The sequence below is a fragment of the Ornithorhynchus anatinus genome, chromosome X5, assembly GCF_004115215.2.
Source record: "Ornithorhynchus anatinus isolate Pmale09 chromosome X5, mOrnAna1.pri.v4, whole genome shotgun sequence".
Classification (NCBI taxonomy): Eukaryota; Metazoa; Chordata; class Mammalia; order Monotremata; family Ornithorhynchidae; genus Ornithorhynchus; species Ornithorhynchus anatinus.
Window position 1 is genome coordinate 53,755,079 of NC_041753.1, and position 20,933 is coordinate 53,776,011.

The following is a 20,933-nucleotide window of genomic DNA, read 5'->3' on the forward strand; positions in this document are numbered from 1 at the left end:
TATTTAAAAGTGTGAGTGTAAAATAAGAGTAAAGACTCTAGAATTGAGTCTGGCGGGACATCCACACCTCCAGGGTGAAGAGAGGAAAAATGAAGGGGCAGAGGATGCTGAAATGGTATTTATTGAGCACCGTGCTAAGCACTTGGGAGAATACGGTACAACAGAATTAGCAGACATCTTCCCTGCCCATAATGAGCTTACAGTTTGGAAAGGTGGGAGTGATAGGTGGAGAACTAGGAGAGTGCTGGGTCAGTAAAATTAAGACGGGAAAGATTTCCTAGTTGCAGCGATGATCGACTGCATTAGAAGTGGCAGAAAGGTTGGGGAGAATTAGAACGGAGAGAAGGGCATTAGATTTTGCTAGAAGGATCGCATTAGGGTGAAAGAGGCAACGTAACGTCTAAACGACTGGGCAGTCTTCTTTGTACGGGTTCATGAAATTTCAGGTTTTGATGTACTGGCCTGTTAGGCTGTAGTGCAGATGAATCAGTCAGTCCTTCATTTGTTATTGCGCTCTTACTGTGTGCCGAGCACTGTACTAAGTACTTGGGAAAGTACACTGCAATAGAATTGGTTGACAGGATCCCTGCCCACAAGGGGCTTCCAGTCTAGAGGAGCAGCGTGGATACAGCACGGGCCTGGGAGTCAGTAGGTCATGGGTTCTAATCCCGGCTCCGCCACTTGTCTGCCGTGTGACCTAGGGCAAGGTACTTCACTTCTTTGTGCCCCAGTTACCTCGTCTGTAAAACGAGGAGTGAGACTGTGAGTCCTACGTGGGCCAGGGACTGTGTCCAACCCGATTTGCTTGCATCCACCCCAGGGCTTAGTACAGTGCCTGGCACATAGGAAGCGATTAACAAATACCATAATTATTGTTATCATTATTAAAATGGGGATGAAGACTGTGAACCCTCTGCGGGACAGGGACTGTGTCCGACCCGATTGGCTTGTATCCACCCCAGCACTTAGTACAGTGCCTGGCACATAGAAAGAGCTTAACAAATGCCATAATCATTAATCGTTACCATTATTATTATTACGGGGGAGACATTCATTAAAGTAGATTCTGCAGACGGGAAATAGTTCAGTTTAAGACCATGTACATAAACGCTATGGGGTTGAGGAGAGTATCAAAGTGCTTGAGGGGTGCACAGCCAAGTACGTAGGCAATACAGAGGGGAGGGCAGGTAGGGGAAATGAGGCCTTAGTCAAGAAAGGCCTCTTGGAGGAGATGCGATTTTAAGAGTGTTCTGAAGGTGGGAAGAGTGGTGAACTGTCAGACGTGAAGCGAGAGGGAGTCCCGGACCGGAAGGAGGATACGGGCAAGGGATCAGGGGTGAGATAGATGAGATGGAGGTGCAGAGTGCAGGTTGGCACTAGGGGAGTGAAGTGTATGGGCTAGGCCGTAGTAGGAGATCAGCGAGGTGCGGTAGAAGGAAGAAAGCGGATCGAGTGCCTTAAAGCCGACGGGAAGGGGTTTCGGTTATATGTGGCGGTAGATGGGTAACCATCGGAGGTTTACGAGGAGTGGGGAGATATCGATCGAATGGTTTTTCAGTAAAATTATCTGGGCAACAGGGTGAAATATAGATTAGAAAGGGGAGAGAATGAGGGATAGGATATAAGGAGGTCAGCGGGGCAGCCGATGCGGTAAACAAGGCGGGAAATCGTGAGTGCTTGGATCGGTGAGGTAGCCGTTTTGAGGGAGAGGAAAGGGCTGATTTGAGAGACGTCTAGGAGGTAGAACCAAGAGGATTTCGTGACGGATGGGATTTGCGGATTGAATGAGAGAGATGAGTCGAGTGTAATGCCAAGGCTAAAGGCAGAGAGGATGGTGGTGGTGTTTACAATAATAGGGAAATCAGGGGGAGGGCAGGGTTTAGGTAGGAAAACGAGTTCTGTTTTGGATATGTTAAATTTGAAGTGTCTGCAGAACGTCCAAGTAGAGATGTTCCGAAGGCAGGAGGCAGCGCGAGTCGGCAGAAAAGGAGAGGCCGACTCGATGGAGTATTTACCCAAGGCTTATTTATGCTTCACGTATCGTTGTTTGAGAGAGAGAGAAAAACGGAGAGTCGCCTTTTTCCATATTAACAAAGATTACCGGATTGCCTGTGATGATCTGCATAAAATAGCCAACTTTAAAATATGCAAAGTACGCTCTCACCATATATTTTCATTTTGCACCTTTTTCCATATGCGATTATGTTTCAAAGATGTCAATGTTGACTGCATAGGATTAACAAAAAGCGCTCTTGATTTTAAAATCGGGAGTACATTTCCCCCAAGGGCAAAGCAAACTGGAAACAACATGCCCAGTTTTCACCTATTTTTAAGATAAGTATCTCAATATTTGGAACTTCTTAAATTGCCATGCTTTTGTTGCTCTTGACAATTGCTAACTGCTTTGACTGTTGATAGAAGTACTGACTGACTTGAATTGGAGTAGCGCAACTTATGAGCCCAGGGCTTTAAGTCATCCCATACCAGATTAGTGCTTCTCCTCAATCCATCGGTGGTATTTATTGAGTGCTTACTGTGTGCAGAGTACTGTGCTTGGGAGAGTACAGTATAACAGAGTCGGTGACTCGTTCCCTGCCCACAACGAGCTTACAGTCTAGAGGATTTCAGCCACCCTCCTAGTTTTGTAGCCACTCTTATCTTGCCTCTAAGGATGTGTTTTGTTTTGGTTTTTTCCCCATCACCATACGCCTTTGGCCTCTCCTTCTTTATCAGTATCCAGAATATTCCAGTCCCAGCTGTTCGCTGGTTGGATTGAGAAGCAGCGCGGCTTAGAGGAAAGGGCACGGACCTCGGAGTCAGAGGACGCGGGTTCTAATCCCCGCTCCGCCGCGTGTCTGCTGTGTGACCTTGGTCAAGTCACTTCACTCCTCTGTGCCGCAGCGACCTCATCTGTAAAATGGGGTTTAAGACTGTGAGCCCCACGGGGAACAACCTGATTACCTTGTATCCACCCCAGCGCTTCGAGCAGTGCTTGGCACGTAGTAAGCCGTTAACAAAAATACCATCATTATTCTTCTTAGTACGAGAACCAGCTGGCGATTAATTGGTGCAAGGCAGATTTCTTGAGACCAGATTGACTGAGTGAACCTAGTGTTTTGTACACAGCTCTTTTCTATTTTTTCATCCTTTCCATCTCCCCTTTCTTCTTTAAAAAAAAAAAAATGACTCAAGGCTCAACCTTTCCTGCTCTAAACCATTTTTTCTTGGCAGAATAACTGCCTCTGTCTTGACGGATCGATTGCTTGATTGAGTAATGGGGTTCTTGATCGAGAAGCTTGGCTCCTCCTAGCTCCCAGGCCACTCTACCTTCTCCCAAGGAGGTGGGACTCTCATCCAGTAGACGTCTTGATTACAGTCCAGAGACAGTGCCACCTCATCCGGGACCTTGCTCAAGAAAAGGGGAAGAAGGAAAACGGGGGAGAATTTGTTTACTATTTACTGCTGGAAAGTATTTCATTTGGATTTTGATTTAAATTTGGTATACGTGCCTAAAGGCATTCTGGCAGTGATGATATTTTAAGATAAAAAAGGTTGCATCTGTTTTCACACCTGTTAAGTAAGGAAATCAGGAGACAAGCTGTGTAGCTCTGTACGATGACATATATACCAGATGCTCGCTACCCTTCAAAAACTGAATTTTAAGAGTAGTTAATAGTGAGGAGCACACAAACTGTTTATTTGTATATGTCTCTAGAAAAGAGCTTGATTGGCTTCAAATGAAGCAACCGATTGAATATAAAAAGGCTTAGTCCTCTCTAAGGAAATGTCATACATGAAAGGGTGAAAGTCTCCTTCAAATTAGATGTGAATTGACTTTGGAGAACATTGATTAAAATGAATTCTTATAAGCTCACCACCACCAACAAAAAACCCTAAATGTATTTTACCTCTCACTTCTCAAAATTAAATGTGAAACAAAGCTTGGGAAGATATGTATCTTACAAAATCACGATTACCTTAGAAGAGATTTCTAGTCATTTATGTTCTTAAGAGTCTTCTGATCCATAAGGGTTTTGAACAGTTTTATGAGATTATTTCAAAGCCTTGTAAACAACAAAAAGTTTGAATTGAAAAACGCACTTTCTACTTTACTAGGAAAATCTGTTGCATGCCATGTAAAGTGGCAATTTCCTAATATTTTTAGAAAGCTGAAAAATTCTAAGCGTAAAGATGTTATGTAACAAACAAATGAAAGGGACATTTTCTATCAAATGATGTGACGGTGATGACTACTGGCTCTGCCATTTAACTCCGTGATAAATCACGATCAGGGCCGTGATAAAGCAAAAGGACAAGGCTCTGTAGACACACACACACACACACACACACAAAAGATCATTCAATCATATTTCCTGAGCTCTTACTGTGTGCCGAACACCGCACTATGCGCTTGGGAGCGTGCAGTATGACAGAGTTGGTTGACACGTTCCCTGCCCATAACAAGCTAACAGTCTAGAGGGGGAGACCGGCATTAATATGAATAAAGGAAACATAAGTTGGGGGAATTGACTCTTTTCCAGTGAAAGATGACTGTTTTGAGGACAACAGATAATACAAGAAGAATAGTGAACATTAGTCCAATAGGGATTATAGTGACTGTCTATAAAGTGATAAATTGTGTTGCTAATATTCCAAGTGGATTATTATAACCCCTACTTTTTAGAATTTCAGTTTCGACCATATAGCTAATTATTATCTTACAATATCTCATTTTTCTCATCTGTAAAATGGGGATCCAATGCCCATTCTCCCTCCTACTTAGGCTATGAGCCCCAATTGGGACAGGGACTGTGTCCAGCATAATTAACTTGTATTTAGCCCAGTGTTTTGTAATAATGATGGCATTTGTTAATCACTTACTATGTGCCAAGCACTGTTCTACGCACTGGCGTAGATACGAGGTAATCAGATTCTCCCACGTGGGGCTCACAGTCTTCATCCCCATTTTACAGATGAGGTAACTGAGACCCAGAAAAGTTAAGTGACTTGCCCAAGGTCACACAGCTGATACGTGGCGGAGCCGGGATTAGAACCCACGACCTACGGTGCTTCACACATACCGAGCGCTTAACCAATACAATAATAATATTTGTGGTGTTTTTCAAGCACCAAAGTAGTTACTAGATAATCAGGTTAGACACAGACCCCGTCCCACGTGGGACCTATGGTCTAAGAGGGAGGGAGAACAGGTATTGAATCCCCATTTTACAGATGAGAAAGCTGAGGCACAGAGAAGTTAAGTGACTTGCCAAGGTTCTTCAGCACGTTGTCAAAAATTCTTACTCAAGCACTATTTTATAGATTACGTACACATCCCATTGAGTCCACTTCCCTTCTCTCGGTACAGTTGGAATAAAGACCCTCTCGGTCCAACAGTGCTTGTCTTGAGTATTTCCCCTGGGTATTTCAGTACTAGGGGAACTTATCAGCATTACATACTCTTTCTTGCTTTTGATTCTGCAATCCCTCTTTAAGAGGATGGGGAAAAATTCTGAGGGGAAGATGTAGGGGTGGAGAGGGCAGCCAACTAGGAGCCACGATTATATTAAACCTCACATTGTGTGAGTCTACTGTAATTCATGCTGCTCTCAAGGAAAAAAATCTTCGGAGCGTCTAGAGGGAGAAAACTCATTATTGGACTGGACCAGTCAGAGAAGCAGGAGAGAGCCGTCTGTGCTAAAAAAAAAATTACTGGCAACAGGAGGATCAACCGAAGATGATCCTAAAGGAAGAGGGAGGCTGAACTCTCATTTTTTAAAAAGAATTTGAGAAACCTAGAAAGGGGACTGGAAACAACACAAAGCAAATCGCTAAATTGGCCAATTTTATCTAAATCTATCAGCAAATTGTCTTGTCTTGAAGAGCCATTCTTGTCCGACTGTTACCTCAGGGAGCAGTAATGCAGTTGATGATATAGAACTGCATCTGCCCTAGATGAGAGGACCACCTAGTTGACCCTTTGCACACCATATTTCATTGCATTAACAGGTGATGAAACTCTTGATAGGGAGATTGTGTTTGTGTGTGCCTGAGGCTGATAAGGCAACGCATAACAGGTAATCACTTCTACAACCTGTGTAAGAAATCGCCCCCGATGTCTGGCACCATTTTTGGTTTTCTGTCTCTTCGAGCTGATATCTTTTCAAAGCTACTAAGAGTCGCATCTCACATCTACTTGCCATTCATTGGATTGGGCTGCTACTGTGGTCTTCCAGCACTTACTCGACCCAGAGCATCGTATTAAGGGTACGTTGTACTAAGGGTACTCTGGACCCCTCTTCTCTCATAGCGTTCCAGGTTTCGGTTCTAACCCTCCCCAAGACCTTTGGATGCCAGCATTTCTCAGGCTTGTTTCTCCCCATCAGAGGCAGACGCCTTGCTCATCCAGTCCTCTCTCTGAACCTAGACGCTTCGGCGTATCCTCACCCCAACTCGGGATCACCGCCAATCCCTCCCTGTGCCCTGTATCCTTTCGGGGTCACAGCTGCCAACCCCTCGCCTCAAAATGCCCGAGGGCCTTCTCCAACTACCCGCCAGCCATCTACTTCCTTCCCAGTCCTTCTGCGATTGAGTCTTTTCCATTCCTTCCCTCTGATTAGTTTCAAAAAACCATATCAGGCACTGTCGCTAAATAATTAAATGTCCCTCTGCGTGGAGCACTCAGAAAACTCTCTCCTGGGTTCCCCTTTCCCCTCCTGAGTATGGGGGATAGTTAAGTGACCACCGTAATAATACGCAAATCAGGCACAATCCCTGTTCCACCCCAGATGGAATCTAAGAGGCAGGGAGAGCACATACCTTATCCCCATTTTACCGATGAGGAAGGAGGTACTTGGAGGTTAAGGGAGGTGCCCAAGGTAACACAGTAGGCCAGTGGCAGAGCTGGGTCTATACTGTCCCACCCAACAAAGATGTAGTGCAGCGGGTCTTGTTTCAGTGCTGGTGAGCTGACCGCATCCCTAGACCGCATAGCCGCACCGTTCTGTTTTTTTTAAAACTTTACCTGAGAAACGTGGCCGTCGTGTCCCCTAAAAACGGGCTGATTGTCGACGTTGATCTTCGTGTCAGTGTAGATATGGCCCACGAGTCGTATGGATGAGTTGGTCATGATCGTCTCTACTTAATCTTTGAAGAAAAATGCTTCTTTTCTGCATGCCTTTGCGTCACTGTCCTGGCACAAAACCCTGAACTGACGATGGCAAATTTTAGAATTGCCCGGCTCGGGGCCAGGGAGACGTGGATGGGTCAGACATATGGGGACGGGGACAGAGCCTCGACCGAGGTGACAAGAAGCAACGGAGGCAGGAGCAGGTTCTATTGTACCAGCAAAAGCTGGCCTCTCCAACAGTTAGGATGTTGGGAAGCTCCGGCACTTTGGAAGCAAAGATTGAGGAACATCCTCAATCCTGACTCCCTCCTCGTATGGTTCGTCTATCGATTTTGCCCTTTATCTTTTATTCTTGTATTTTGAAGCGGCCCCACAGTTTGTAATGTATTTATTCATGTAATTTTTGAGGCGGAAATAATTTTTTTTTTTTGGTACCACATAATTGCAAGCAGTGATGGTGCCATGAGAAAAGGAGGAGGAGGAGGAAGCGAACCTGACGTCACAGCAGGGGAAGGGGGCAGGAAGTTAATTCGCTGAGTGCTTATTGTATACAGCACTTGGGAGAGGACGCAGAAGTTGGAGACACAGTCTTCAGTGCCCTCTCGCCTTCCTCGTTCCGCTCCCCCCCCCCCTCCTTTTTTATCCTCTTCCCACCTGTGTATTCTCTCCCAGCGCTTAGTACGGTACTCTGCACACACTAACCACCTCATAAATTCTATTACTACCCTAATTCTCCTCCCCTTGTTTCTCGCGGGGTGTTTTTTCTTTATCGTGGCGTGCCGGGGACTGTACTAAGCGCTGGGGTAAATACAAGATAATCAGGTTGGGCACAGTCCGTGGCCCACAGGGGGCTCCCGTTCTTAATCCCCATTTTACAGAGGAGGTAACTGAGGCACAGAGAAGTGACTTGCCCAAGATCACAGAGCAAACAAGTGGCGGAGCTGGGATTAGAACCTAGGTCCATCTGACTCCCCGGCCCTTGCTCCGTCCACTAGGCCGCGCTGCTCTCCCTCGTTGCTAGATTTAATTTCTATCCGACCTGTGTAATAGCCCCACTCCCGGGTCAATGTGACCAAGATTATGCCCCAAAGAGGGGCGATTATGCAAGCAAACAGTATCTTTCCTAACGTTTATCCTCCCTCGCCTAGATTGTGAGCCCTACGTGGAACAGGGATCATTTCTGAACCATTTATCCTGCATTCACCCCAGTTTTTAGCACAGTGCCTGGTATAGTCATTAAGAACTTAATGAATGCCATAGCTAACTAACACGAAGTATAGCAGCAGCGGCAGGAGAATGGAAACCTTAATGTCCAAGACATGAAAGAGAGCACTTTCTAAGCCTGGTCCTTCCTCCGCATCTCACTAGGTTAGAGTTAAGCGAACAGTGACGCTATTCCCTTTTCATCCAGTGTCACAGATCCCTTTATTGGTAGTCTAGGCATTACACGGAAAGGATAACGTTTGTCCCTTGGCAATTGTCTCAGTACCATGCTCACCTCAACTAAAAATGGCGTGGTAATGCTTCCCAACTACCTGTCTCACAAGTATTTTGTGGAGATAATGAATGGATAGTAAAGAATTCTAAGACCCTTTAAAGAAAAGTCATAAAACAGGCCCAAATGACTAGGGATTGCACTGTAAATATGAAGTATTACTGTTAAGGTATAATATGAGATATCAAGGAAAGCAACATTTCTCAAAGTGGGTGGAAAAAGTCTCTTACTAAATTGAGCATGTTTTACTTAAAATCACCAAGTGTTCTCGTCATGACGTAGGGAAATAACAGAAAATTGATGGAATTCAAATTGCAAGAGAAACTGGCCAGAAAGTAGCTGAAAATCCATCCATGTGACCAGGCTTAAGTGAGCAATAATTTAGACATTAATGTGAAAACATGAATATCATTATAGCCTAGCCTTTCTGCATGTTTGGAAAGTCAAGCTGAAAGTGTCAAGAAAGTGCATTTCAGCAGATGGCATATTTTCCCATTGATTTTCAGTGTTCTAAGATTGTTTAAAATTATTCTTGGTATTATTTTTAAAAGAAGTCTGTGTCTGTTGGAAAAGACTGCCAGTTGAAATATAAATAAGCAATTCTAAATTGTGTATAATATGTAGGCGTCCTGCCTTTCAAAATATCATTTCTTTTCACTCTCCACAAACATTCAGTAGTGGAAAAAGCCATTGTTGCTTCATTCATGTTTGATCACCAGGGTTAATATGTATTAAAACTAAAGCCAAGAAACAAAGCCTACAGAGTGCAAAATTACAAATGTTAAATTGAAACCATTCGGGGTTAAAGTCACCCAAAATCTTATCACAAAAAAATTCCCACCTAAAAAGTCAGTTGTCATTTTTCAGAGTATGAAAAAAAAATACAAATTCATTCATTCAGTGGGATTTATCGAGCGCTTACTGTGTGCAGACCACTGTACTAAGTGCTTGGAAAGCATGATTCGGCAACAGATAGAGACAATCCCTACCCAACAGTGAGCTCACAGTCTACAAATCAGAAAGGACCATCAAAGACACCTGTTTTTGAACAATCCATGACTGTCTTTGCAATTTTCCTAAAGTTCTTAACCTAAATCCTTAAAGAACCACGTCAGTTAGGTGTTGCCAACGAGTCGGGGTATAGAGAGCAGTGTCGCGGTTGTTTTGTTTTGTTTTTTAAGGGCAGAGGAGAGATGTGCCTAGACCAAGCCGTCTCGTCTTTGTGCCACTCTATGCCACCACCGTTTGTTGGAGTCTTTCATCAGATGTGGAACTGAGAGTTCCTTTTTGAGATTCCTATTTCCACCTTTTCCATTTCATGGAACCTCAGACGTTCTATGTACGTTGAGTGCCGAAAAAAATATATATGTAAGAATTTTAATTGATTCGAATTAACCTTTGAAGCTAAGTATCTGAAGAAATATGCACTCTGAAAGAATAGCGTTTTATTCTGAAGTTCCCTTTGTTCCTCTCCTAGATTAATTTTTTTTGCATTGATGCTGCCTCAATGGCTAGGGTAATATATTGTGAAATGAGGCCTATATCTTTTTTTTCTAAGCATGCCGATGTGAAATTACTAATTAAAGAAAACACAATAGATGAAATAAAGGTACATGGAAAGTTTAATGACCCCGTACTGAAAAAAAAAAAGCAGCCTTCAGATATTTTTTTGAACATCCATTCAATTCACAAAATCACAAGGAATCCAGCAATATTCTGTGGGATATAGCCTTAGTGATGATCAGAGGCAAACTAATTCAGTGCTTTGCAAAATATAAGCAAACAAAAAAAGAAAGTGGAAAAGAAAGCAGTTAGAAAAAAAATGAAAACGGGGAAGTATCGTAAATGTAAATTATCGACTGAAGCAGACAATCACCGGTACACATATATAAAACCTTACCCTTTACAAGGAATGGAATATTTAAGAAAAAATAATTGCCCAAGGATGGAGAAAAAACATTGTGGAATGCTAAAAAGTATCTCATTTAATTACCAAAATCAAGTCCGGAACCAGCTCGCATCCCAAATGTTAGACATTAGAAATCCTTTCGGAGTCAATGGGAATTTGATGTTTGACAAGAGGAGCCTTACAGAATGGAACAGCTTCTTCCACTCGAGTGAGGAGTGCTGCCTTGGCTGAAGTGGAGAAGTGGCGGCCTGGTGGGGTTGATCCGGGCTGTGTTTGAGTCTCTGGCATTATTATTATTATATTAAGCCCTTACTGTGTGCCAAGCGCTGTTCTAAGCATTGGAGTGGATTCAAGGTTCTCAGTTTTAACACAGTCCCTGGCCCACATGGAGCTCACAGTCTAGGTGGGAGTAGGATTAAATCCCCATTTTACAGCTGAGGAAACTGAGAGTCACACAGCAGACAAGTGGCAGAGTCGGGATTTGAACTCAGGTCCTCTGCCCCCCCCCCCCCCCCCCCCCCCCGCCCCGGCCCATGTTCTTTCCACTAGGGCCTCCAAAGATGAAATCATTTTAGCCCTGAGACCTACCCAAGGGTCTGTCCAATTAGGGCAGAGCCGCCGCTGTTATAGTGGAAGCATCTTCGTAGTCCAGCGTGTTGGAACAGAGGAGACAGCGTATTTCTGTGTGTCTGTCTACCGTCTAGTGCAAAAGGTTGTCTGGTTCCAACGCCTTCCTGTACGGTAGATGAAGTGATCTCATCGACAGCTGTCAGTAGTTTTGACCGTTTGGTATTTACTGTTTATATGTTTCTGATCTCTAGTTCATGTTGTCGCCAGTAGCAACCCCTTGGAGTTCTCATGTACATATCATTTGACTCTAGTATACATCATCCTTGTTAGTTATGCCATCTATTAAGCACTGCTAGGTGCTAAGCACTGGGGTAGATACGAACATAATAGACCAGATGCAGTCCCCGTCCCTCATGGGACACCCAGTCTGGCCGTAATTTATTTCATTTAATTCTGCCCCGCTAGATTGTAAGCTCCTCCAGAGCAAGGATCACGCCTGCTAATTCATTTTCGGTCTCCCAAGCACTTCGTACCGTGCTCCGCGCACATTAGGTGCTCAAAAAATACTACTGACTGATTACAGTATTCTAGTGGGGGAAATGCTTAGAACAGTCTCATTATCCACTCGGCTTCTCCTTTCCAGCCCTACCGTTTTCTGCAGAGTGTCCCAGACGATCATTTGTGTGGCTTGTCTTGTCATGCTGTTGAAGTCACCTCCGACCCATAGCGACGCCATAGACCCATCTCTCCCAGCACACCCCACGTCCGTCTGCAGTCGCTCCGGTAGCGTATCCCTAGAGTTTTCTTGGTAAAAATCCAGAAGCGGTTTAGCATCGCCTCCTTCCGTGCGGTAAACTGGAGTCTCCGCCTTCGACTCTCTCCCGTGCCGCTGCTGCCCAGCACGGGTGAGTTTCGACTTGTAACAGATCGCCTTCCCATCGCTAGCCGCCGCCCCAGGTAGGAATGGAAGGGACAGGCCTCCGCTTGACTCTCCCTCCCGTAGTCGAGACTGGTAGAGTACTGGAAACACAGTCTAAACACAGTCTAGAGTGGTGGTATTTGTTAAGCGCTGGGGTAGGTACGAGATAGGTCAGACACAGTCCCCGTCCGTCACTGGGCTCATAGTCTCAGGAGGATTTAATCCCCATTTTACAGATGAGGAAACTGAGGCACAGAGAAGCTAAGTGTCTTGCTCACAGTCACCCGGCAGGAAAGTGGCAGAGGCAGGATTAGCACCCAGCTCCTCTGACTTCCAGTCCTGTGCTCTTTCCACTAGGCCACGCTGCTTCACAATACCTGCCTTTGAGGCGCGTACAGTCAAATGGGGGAGTTCGGCAGGCAGCAAATTTATTCATACAGTAGTACCGGGAAAACCTCACGGGACGGCGCCTGGAGAATTTCCAGTACTCCACCAGTCTTGGCTATGGGAGGGAGCGTCGGGCAGAGGCCTACCCATTCCATTCCTAGCTTGAGAGGTGGCTAGCGAGTGGAAGGCAACCTACTCCAAATCAAAACTCACCTGTGCTGGGCAGCAGCGGTATGGGAGAGAGTCGAGGGCGAAGGCTCAGGTTTGCTGCACGGAAGAAGACGGTGGTAAACCACTTCCGTATCTTTACCAAGAAAACTCTACGGATCCGCTTCCAGAACGACCGCAGATGGAGGTGGGGCGTTCTGGGAGAGATGCGTCCGTGGAGTTGCTCTAGGTTGGAGACGACGCGACAGCATAAGACAAGACAAGGGCCAGGAAGTAATTGCGAGGGTATGAAATATTGAATAAATGGCTAAATAGTTGTTTAAATCAATGCATATAGAAGTCTGAAACGAGGATCTGGGAAAGGCGTGACTGGGTTGGTGGAAGGGAGAACGCTTCCTTGAGAAGGGGGATTTTCCAAAGGCCTTTAAAGATGGAGAGTGAGTTAGTATGGTGGATTTGAAAGGGAAAGGCGTTCCAGATCGGGGAAGGGAGTGAGATGGGAGAGTCAAGAACAACGTATGAAACAAATAAAATGTTAGCTTCATAAGAGTGAAGATTGAAGCCTGGGCACAGCAGGTGAAGAAAACAGAAGTGTAAGATTGAAACAATTGGTAGAGAGTCTTGAAAACAATGGTCAGGCACTTTTTTTTTTTAAAAAAAAAAAGGTATTCGTTAAGCACTTACTATGTTCCAGGCACTGTCCTACGCGCTGGGGTAGATAGAAGCTAATCGTGGAGCTCACAGTCTTAATCCTCAATTTACAGATGAGGTAACTGAGGTACAGAGAAGTTGAAGTGACTTGCCCAAGGTCACATAGCAGTCAAGTGACAGAGCTGGAATTAGAACCCAGATCTTTGGAACTCCCAGGCCCAGGCTGTAGCCACTAGGCCACGCTGCTTCATTGTGAGGTGGACAGAAATGGGTAGCCATTACAGGTTTTTAAGGAAGGGGGATTCCAGTTGAGTTCCCTCCCTGTTGTCCCACCGGGGATAGCCTGATGAATTTGGATGGGCCTCGCCTCAAATCCACAACATCACGTGAACTGAGAAAATTAACAGATCTGAACGTGAAGATCATTTCTTTCACCCTAAGAGACCTCTTTGCCTCCCCTGATCTGTTCAGATGCTTTGATCTGATTGTTTGACTCCTCTTATTGCTGTAATTTTCTCATTGCTTGTTTTTTGACAAGTGAATTTTTCTCTTTGTGGGTGATCTTTCCCACCTAAAATAGGAAACTCCTCAGGGGCAGAGGCCATGTGTTTTACAAAATTCCACTGCATAATTTTCCCTGCACCCAGAGCAGTGCAATGCAATTAGTTAGTAATTGATGATGATAAATTACCTACTTGAAAAATGTTAAAATCCTGTCGGTGAAAGGAAGCCGTCAACAATTCAGAGTTATACGATGATAAGAGAAAATATCAATATCCTGGAAATTTTTATCCAGAGAATAATGAAGTTTCTTTTTCAATGAAAAGCACAAAAAACAATAACTAGTAAACATTGTCAAGCACTAACTAAACTCAGTAATTCCTAAAATCACTTTCAGAGCTAAATGGGCGTATCAAATAGATGATTATTCTAAGAAGCAGGCCATAGATTTAAAAAAAAAAAAAAACACTACTCTTTCTCTTAATGGAAATTCAATATACGATCCCTATTCACTGGGATGTAACACCTATAGATAGAGGTGAAGACGGAGAAAATGAGGAAGAGTTGGTCGCCATCACATACTGTTTAAATAAGAGATTGGTGAAAAGGGGAATAAGAACAGATCAATGCCACCACAAAATTTCCATTTTTCTTAATCTCCACTTATCTTCACCCTACAATCTATTACATTCAATTTGAGGCTGAATTTGGAACATAAATGCATGATTATATTGATTATGAGAAAACCAACAACTTAAACAACAATGCCCCTTGTTGGCAAAAAGAGCTGAATAAAAGTGATGTTTGAAGGACTGCCTTTCGAAACAAAGAGTGCCATTTCAAGAGTGAGCGCGCTATTTGAAGAGAAACAACTTTAAGCTGCTCTATTACTACTTTGGAAAGTGTGATGAGCACAGCTCAAAAGTTTCGAACGAGTGCCAACTTAAGACTGACAGTGGACTCTTTAAGTCTCTTTGTCTTCTCTTCAGTTACGTTGTTCGATACGCCTACTGTATTTTTCCCATGGTATTTGCAAAGCGCTTACTATGTCCCAGGCGGTGTACTGAGCATTGGGTAGGTACAAGATCATCTGGTTGGACACAGTCCACGTTCCCGCATGGGGCTCAGAGTTCTAATCCCCATTTTACAGATGAGGTAACTGAGGCACAGAAAAGTTCAGTGACTTGCCCGAGGTCACGCAGCAGACAGGTGGCGGAGCCGGGATTGAGAGCCCACGTCCTCTGACTCCGAGGCCCGTGCTCTTGCCACTAAGCCACGCTGCTGGTCTCTTCTCATTCTCTGTTTTGTTGACTTGAAGTACAGGAAAAGCAAATTCTCACTTGACTGAGGTTGTCACAGTTTTGAGAAAATTACTGTAGTGCGTTCTACCAACTTAGGTGTTATGGGCTTGTTTCAGAAGCATGGCTTAATGCCCTCGATTAATGTAGGTACATGCATGGGCCAAAGACTTGGGGCCCTGGGCAGGGTAACCCCCAGTTAATAATGGGGGGGCGGGGAGGGCAACCAGGGGCACCCCCGCCACGACACCCCCGCAGCCCCCCGCTGCCTTTCAACTATTCATTCATTCATTCAATAGTATTTATTGAGCGCTTACTATGTGCAGAGCACTGTACTAAGCGCTTGGGATGAACAAGTCGGCAACAGATAGAGACGGTCCCTGCCGTTTGACGGGCTTACGGTCTAATCGGGGGAGACGGACAGACGAGAACAGTGGCAGTAAACAGAGTCAAGGGGAAGAACATCTCGTAAAAACCGATGGCGACTAAATAGAATCGAGGCGATGTACAATTCATTAACAAAATAAATAGGGTAACGAAAATATATACAGTCAAGCGGACGAGTACGGTGCCGTGGGGATGGGAAGGGAGAGGTGGAGGAGCGGAGGGAAAAGGGGAAAATGAGGGTTTAGCTGCGGATAGGTAAAGGGGGGGGTGGCAGAGGGAGTAGAGGGAGAAGAGGAGCTCAGTCTGGGAAGGCCTCTTGGAGGAGGTGAGTTTTAAGTAGGGTTTTGATTAGGGAAAGAGAATCAGTTCGGCGGAGGTGAGGAGGGAGGGCGTTCCGGGACCGCGGGAGGACGCGACCCGGGGGTCGACGGCGGGACGGGCGAGACCGAGGGACGGCGAGGAGGCGGGCGGCGGAGGAGCGGAGCGTGCGGGATGGGCGGTAGAAAGAGAGAAGGGAGGAGAGGTAGGAAGGGGCGAGGTGACGGAGAGCCTCGAAGCCTAGAGTGAGGAGTTTTTGTTTGGAGCGGAGGTCGATGGGCAACCACTGGAGTTGTTTAAGAAGGGGAGTGACACGCCCAGATCGTCTCTGCGGGAAGATGAGCCGGGCGGCGGAGTGAAGAATAGACCGGAGCGGGGCGAGAGAGGAGGAAGGGAGGTCGGAGAGAAGGCCGACACGGTAGTCTAGCCGGGATATGACGAGAGCCCGTAACGGTAAGGTAGCCGTCCGGGTGGAGAGGAAAGGGCGGATCTTGGCGATATTGTAGAGGTGAAACCGGCAGGTCTCGGTAACGGATAGGATGCGTGGGGTGAACGAGAGGGACGAGTCAAGGATGACACCGAGATCGTGGGCCCGAGAGACGGGAAGGACGGTCTTGCCATCCACGGTGATAGAGAAGTCTGGGAGAGGACCGGGTTTGGGAGGGAAGATGAGGAGCTCAGTCTCGCTCATGTCGAGTTTTAGGCGGCGGGCCGACATCCAGGTGGAGACGTCCCGGAGGCGGGAGGAGATGCGAGCCTGAAGGGAGGGGGAGAGGACAGGCCAGCTGGTGTGGATGGGACTGGTGGGGAGGGCAGGGAATATGTACAATACTGTGCACACAGTTAAGCGCTCAGTAAATACCATTGACTCTCTGACTGACTGACTTCAGATATATTCAAAGATTCTGGCTCAGCCATTTCTGTTGCCAGTCACCAGATTGGGATTTTCAGCTTTGCCTCATCCCTCTCTAAATCTTTTGAATTTTTTAGGGTGATGTTTAGGATTTTAAATCAGGATGCATTAAATTACAGTTAATCTGTGGATGATATTCTTTGTTTCCTCCAGACTGCCATTTTCTTCATTAGTCACTTGTCTGGCTATTTTTATTCTTCCCAAGAATTCCTGTACACATTTTCTTCATTTGTAAGTCATCATTAAGATTCCTGGCCAAAATGGGAGATGCTTTCTACATTGGAGTTTGGCCCCATTTTCTTCCATTATTTTTGATGGTTGTTTTGGTAGTGTTCAGAAACATTTTATGAAAATGGTTTCATTTCCTTTTGTTAGAAAGAATAACCAATTACAGATATGAGAGCTTCTGTCTTCCTATGAACCAATGTGCGTGTGTGGTTTGGGGTTTTATTTTTGTGGTTGGGAGGGTAGAAAGTTTGAAAATCCAAGTTCAATAGAATGGAAAACTAAACTAGTTTTAGCCAACGCAGATAGACGCAGGTTGGTTGAACTGCCAAGTATGGAGTTGTTTGAGGAGGGGTGTTCGATTAGCTGGCCTATCTAGCCTGGTTGTGACTCTCCCAAAATATATTGCATTATCTTAATTAGGAGAGGTATTTCAAATTGTCCCCTCCTCAGTCCAACTAATTTGAAATATGACAGAATACAATGGGCCAACGAAAGAGGAGCATACGGCAGTTGGGCTCGGGAACTAAATGGTTATTTGACTGTTGAAATTTGCTGCAGTTCATTGAGGACTCGTTAGACCCAGAGGGAAAAAAAATTCACCCTTTATTTTACTGTTTTAAAAACTGTCACACGTTGCCGATAATAGCTCAGATTGAAAAACAGTGTGTGTTCTCTGCTTCGTGCTAACAATTGTATAAATGGCTTTTCTTTTGCAGTTTGGTGATATAAATGCCGGGTCTCCTGGAAATATGGACAAAGGTGAATATCTGTGTGAATAACTATGCCACTGATTAAGAGTTTCTTTCAGAGACCATATCTTCGTAGCCTGATTTAATGGCTTGAGAACCGACAGCCATCCGGTTGAAAAATGTAATCTGGGTAGTTATGAGAAATAGAGATTACTGTCCCAACAGAGGAGAATATTGGAAAAGTTAGAGGAATGGAGCGCATTTGGCTACTTAATTTAGATCAACACAGTTGCAACATTTAGATTTTACAAGTGGCTCAAGATACTCGGATGAAGTGAAGGCCATCCTCGTGGTTTACCTCACTCCGTTTATTTCTGCGCTCGCTTTCTCAGAGAACCGTGTGGCAACCAAACAGCCATGGGATCCCAGTCTCTCGTCCCTAGGTGTCCTGGGATTTGGGGATGCAGAAATCTCATGAGATGGCATTCATTCATTCATTCAGTCGTATTGATTGATAGCGCTCGTCTACGTCACCTCCCCGAAGGGCACTTTTAGTGAAATTTTTGTAATAAATAACGTCAGATGAGCATCAGCAAACCTACTCCCCCAAGGCAGATCCAGGTATACTGAAGTATTGTCAGATCTGAGAACCACTCTTGGGAAGCAGTGTGAGTCAGATATGCATCTTACAAAGAAGAGCAGGGGGAGGGGTGGGTCAGCATTCACACATCCACAAACAGGAATTTACTTCAGAAAATAACAGAGATTAACAGACAAAGAGGAAATGAATAGTGAGCTCCATTTCAAGTCTCATCACCTTGTCTAAGCTTCTCTTACAAAGGGGATGAAAAAGCTCGACCCCCACCTGGAAAGGCCTTTTTCCAGGAGACAGAGTGACTTCCGGCAGACTCCCCCAGGCACCCGATAAAGAAAGGAATTTAAAAAAAAAAAACCCAAAAGCAACGACAACAACAGAAAAAGCCACTGCCCACTTCGGCTACGTTCTAAAGCTCTGGGATATCTCGAGTAGGCAGGAAGTGCAGGGAGATGCCTTGTGGATAGTGGCGCCTAGAAAAGGAGGCTTTTTGATTTCCAGTTTCAGTTTCAGAGCAGACGATGCCCTTGGCCTTCTGGGAAATGGAGTCTCCTTTGGGAAGATTCCCAACCCAAGATGTTTCTCTTCCTCGTTCCCTTAGCTCTGCCTCGTAAGGCAGCCCAACGCTCTTCGGGGTCATGAGCCAAAAGGCCTTACCAACCTACTCGTGCGTATCGCATCAGGTAGAGTGCTCACGCCTGGCCGTTACCGCCTCCAGGCTGCTCCACTCCTCCAGCCGACGGTGCAGTCACCGTGACCGCCGGCCTGATCTCGAGATCAGCGGTCATCGCTACTCGAGTAGAAATCATGAAGGTATAGGAGCGAGAGTGGCGAAAGTCCGTTTCAGCACCCTGCTGACCACTTTGCTTGGCCAGGATGCCCACCTTCTTGTCTGTGGCTCCCACTGTACCCCCTGGAGGGTGACTCGACTTTTACCACAGTGGCTGGGTGTTAGCAGACAAGATACTCCAGCAAAAAAGTTTCTGCCAGAGGTTTACCTCCCCAGGGCTGGTAGCCCTTCTAATAATAATAACGGCATGTATTAAGCGCTTACTCTGTGCTAAGCACTGGGGTGGATGCCAGTTTATAATAATAATAATGTTGGTATTTGTAAAGCGCTTACTATGTGCAGAGCACAGTTCTAAGCGCTGGGGGAGATACGGGGTCATCAGGTTGTCCCACCTGAGGCTCCCAGTCTTAGTCCCCATTTTACAGATGAGGTAACTGAGGCACAGAGAAGTGAAGTGACTCGCCCACAGTCCCACAGCTGACAAGTGGCAGAGCCGGGATTCGAACCCATGCTCTCTGACTCCCAAGCCCGGGCTCTTTCCACTGAGCCACGCTGCTTCTGGACATTTATCAAGGTTTTACGTGGTCCCTGTCGCACACGGGGCTCACGGTCTCTCTTCTCCCCATTTTGCATGTGAGGAGACTGAGGTCCAGTGAGGTGGTGACTTGCCCACGGTCACACAGTAGGTCAGTGGAAAGGCTGGGACTCGAACCTGGGACTCCTGATATGGGCCTATGCTCTCTCCACGAGGCCACACTGCCTCCCCACTTGGGGAGAGATTCGCTGACTGAATCCATCCCTCTCCCTCCCCCTCCTCCAGGGAACCGGGACAGATAATTAGAGGTCAATCCTCAGACTGTTCCAGAGCCATCGCCACCATAGGTATCTTCGTCTGCTCGGCAGAGGATGGGCCATGAGAACCCACAGGCGGAATCTGGGGTTTTCTGTGCCCTGACGCCCACGTGCCCAAACTAGCCACCAACGTCACGGTCCCCGGTGGAGGGTTCTGGCCACATGCCGGTGTGCACAATGGCCGGAGGGCGGGGGGCTGGACTCGAAAGGAAGAATCCCGGGAGCGGGGCCGTTGTGTTCTGTCCCCAAGGTCAGCGAGACGTGTGCTAAAAGAGAAGGGTTAATGGTGGGCCGGATGGTGATGTCCCAGTCAGGCAACCAGAGCCCCCAGTGGGCCAGCCTTTGGCTGGAGGCTTGTCCCTCCTTCACCCATCCAGAAAGACGAAACTTGACAGGGGTCTGCGGTTAATGTGGAGCACCACTAGATCACGTCCAAGGATATAAATAAATGCTTTCCAGCCCAGAATACAGCCAGCAACCGGGCAACGACTACCCCTGATATTCGCCCTTAGAGTGGGATGCTAACACTCATCTAAAGTAAGGGGGACGGTCGCTCTAGAAAATGCAGTGGCTCAGTTTCCCCAAACCGATTGGGATGTGGAAGGCGGTGGGCCCTGCAAACAACAAACACGAGAGCCCAAGTGACAGTCTTTATGTGTGGCGGAGTGTGGTTGGGCCCACGCTGCCTTTTCAGCCGCATCTTTAGGCGAAAGATCCGCCACAGCGAGAGGCCTTTTTCCCAGACGCAAAGGTGAATTCTCACAGACCCCCTCCAGGCACTAGGTGGAAAGGGAAGGGATAAATGGCCCTCTTCATCTGCCTTCTAAAGGTCCCGCCCTTAGGGTATCTAGGGAGGTGGAAGAATACAGGAAATTCTCTTAGGGCAAGTATAATCTCCGAAGGAAAGCCTGCTAAATCCGGTTCCTGTTTAGAAGCGGGAAACACCCCACTGCCTTTTGGGAAATAGTCTCCTTTAGGAGGATTCCTTAATCTTAGCTCTGCTTCCAAATGGCACTGGACCAATGTTTATGTGTAGGAGATGTAGCTCCACTCTCTCCTTGGAGCCTAAAGACACAAGAGCCCAAAGGTTCATTCCTGCCTACAGATGCCCATCAGCTGGGTCACAGTGGTCTG

At 46.1% G+C, this 20,933-nt stretch overlaps 1 protein-coding gene across 1 annotated transcript in view; it reads left to right on the forward strand.

Annotated features, from left to right (window-relative positions):
* The window catches only part of RFX3 (regulatory factor X3), a 144,314-nt gene that overhangs the window by 115,537 nt on the left and 7,844 nt on the right, over positions 1-20,933 (forward strand). The window contains exon 15 of the mRNA XM_029054663.2: positions 17,590-17,632. Coding sequence (XP_028910496.1) covers positions 17,590-17,632 — 43 coding nt within the window. The remainder of the gene's footprint in view (positions 1-17,589; positions 17,633-20,933) is intronic.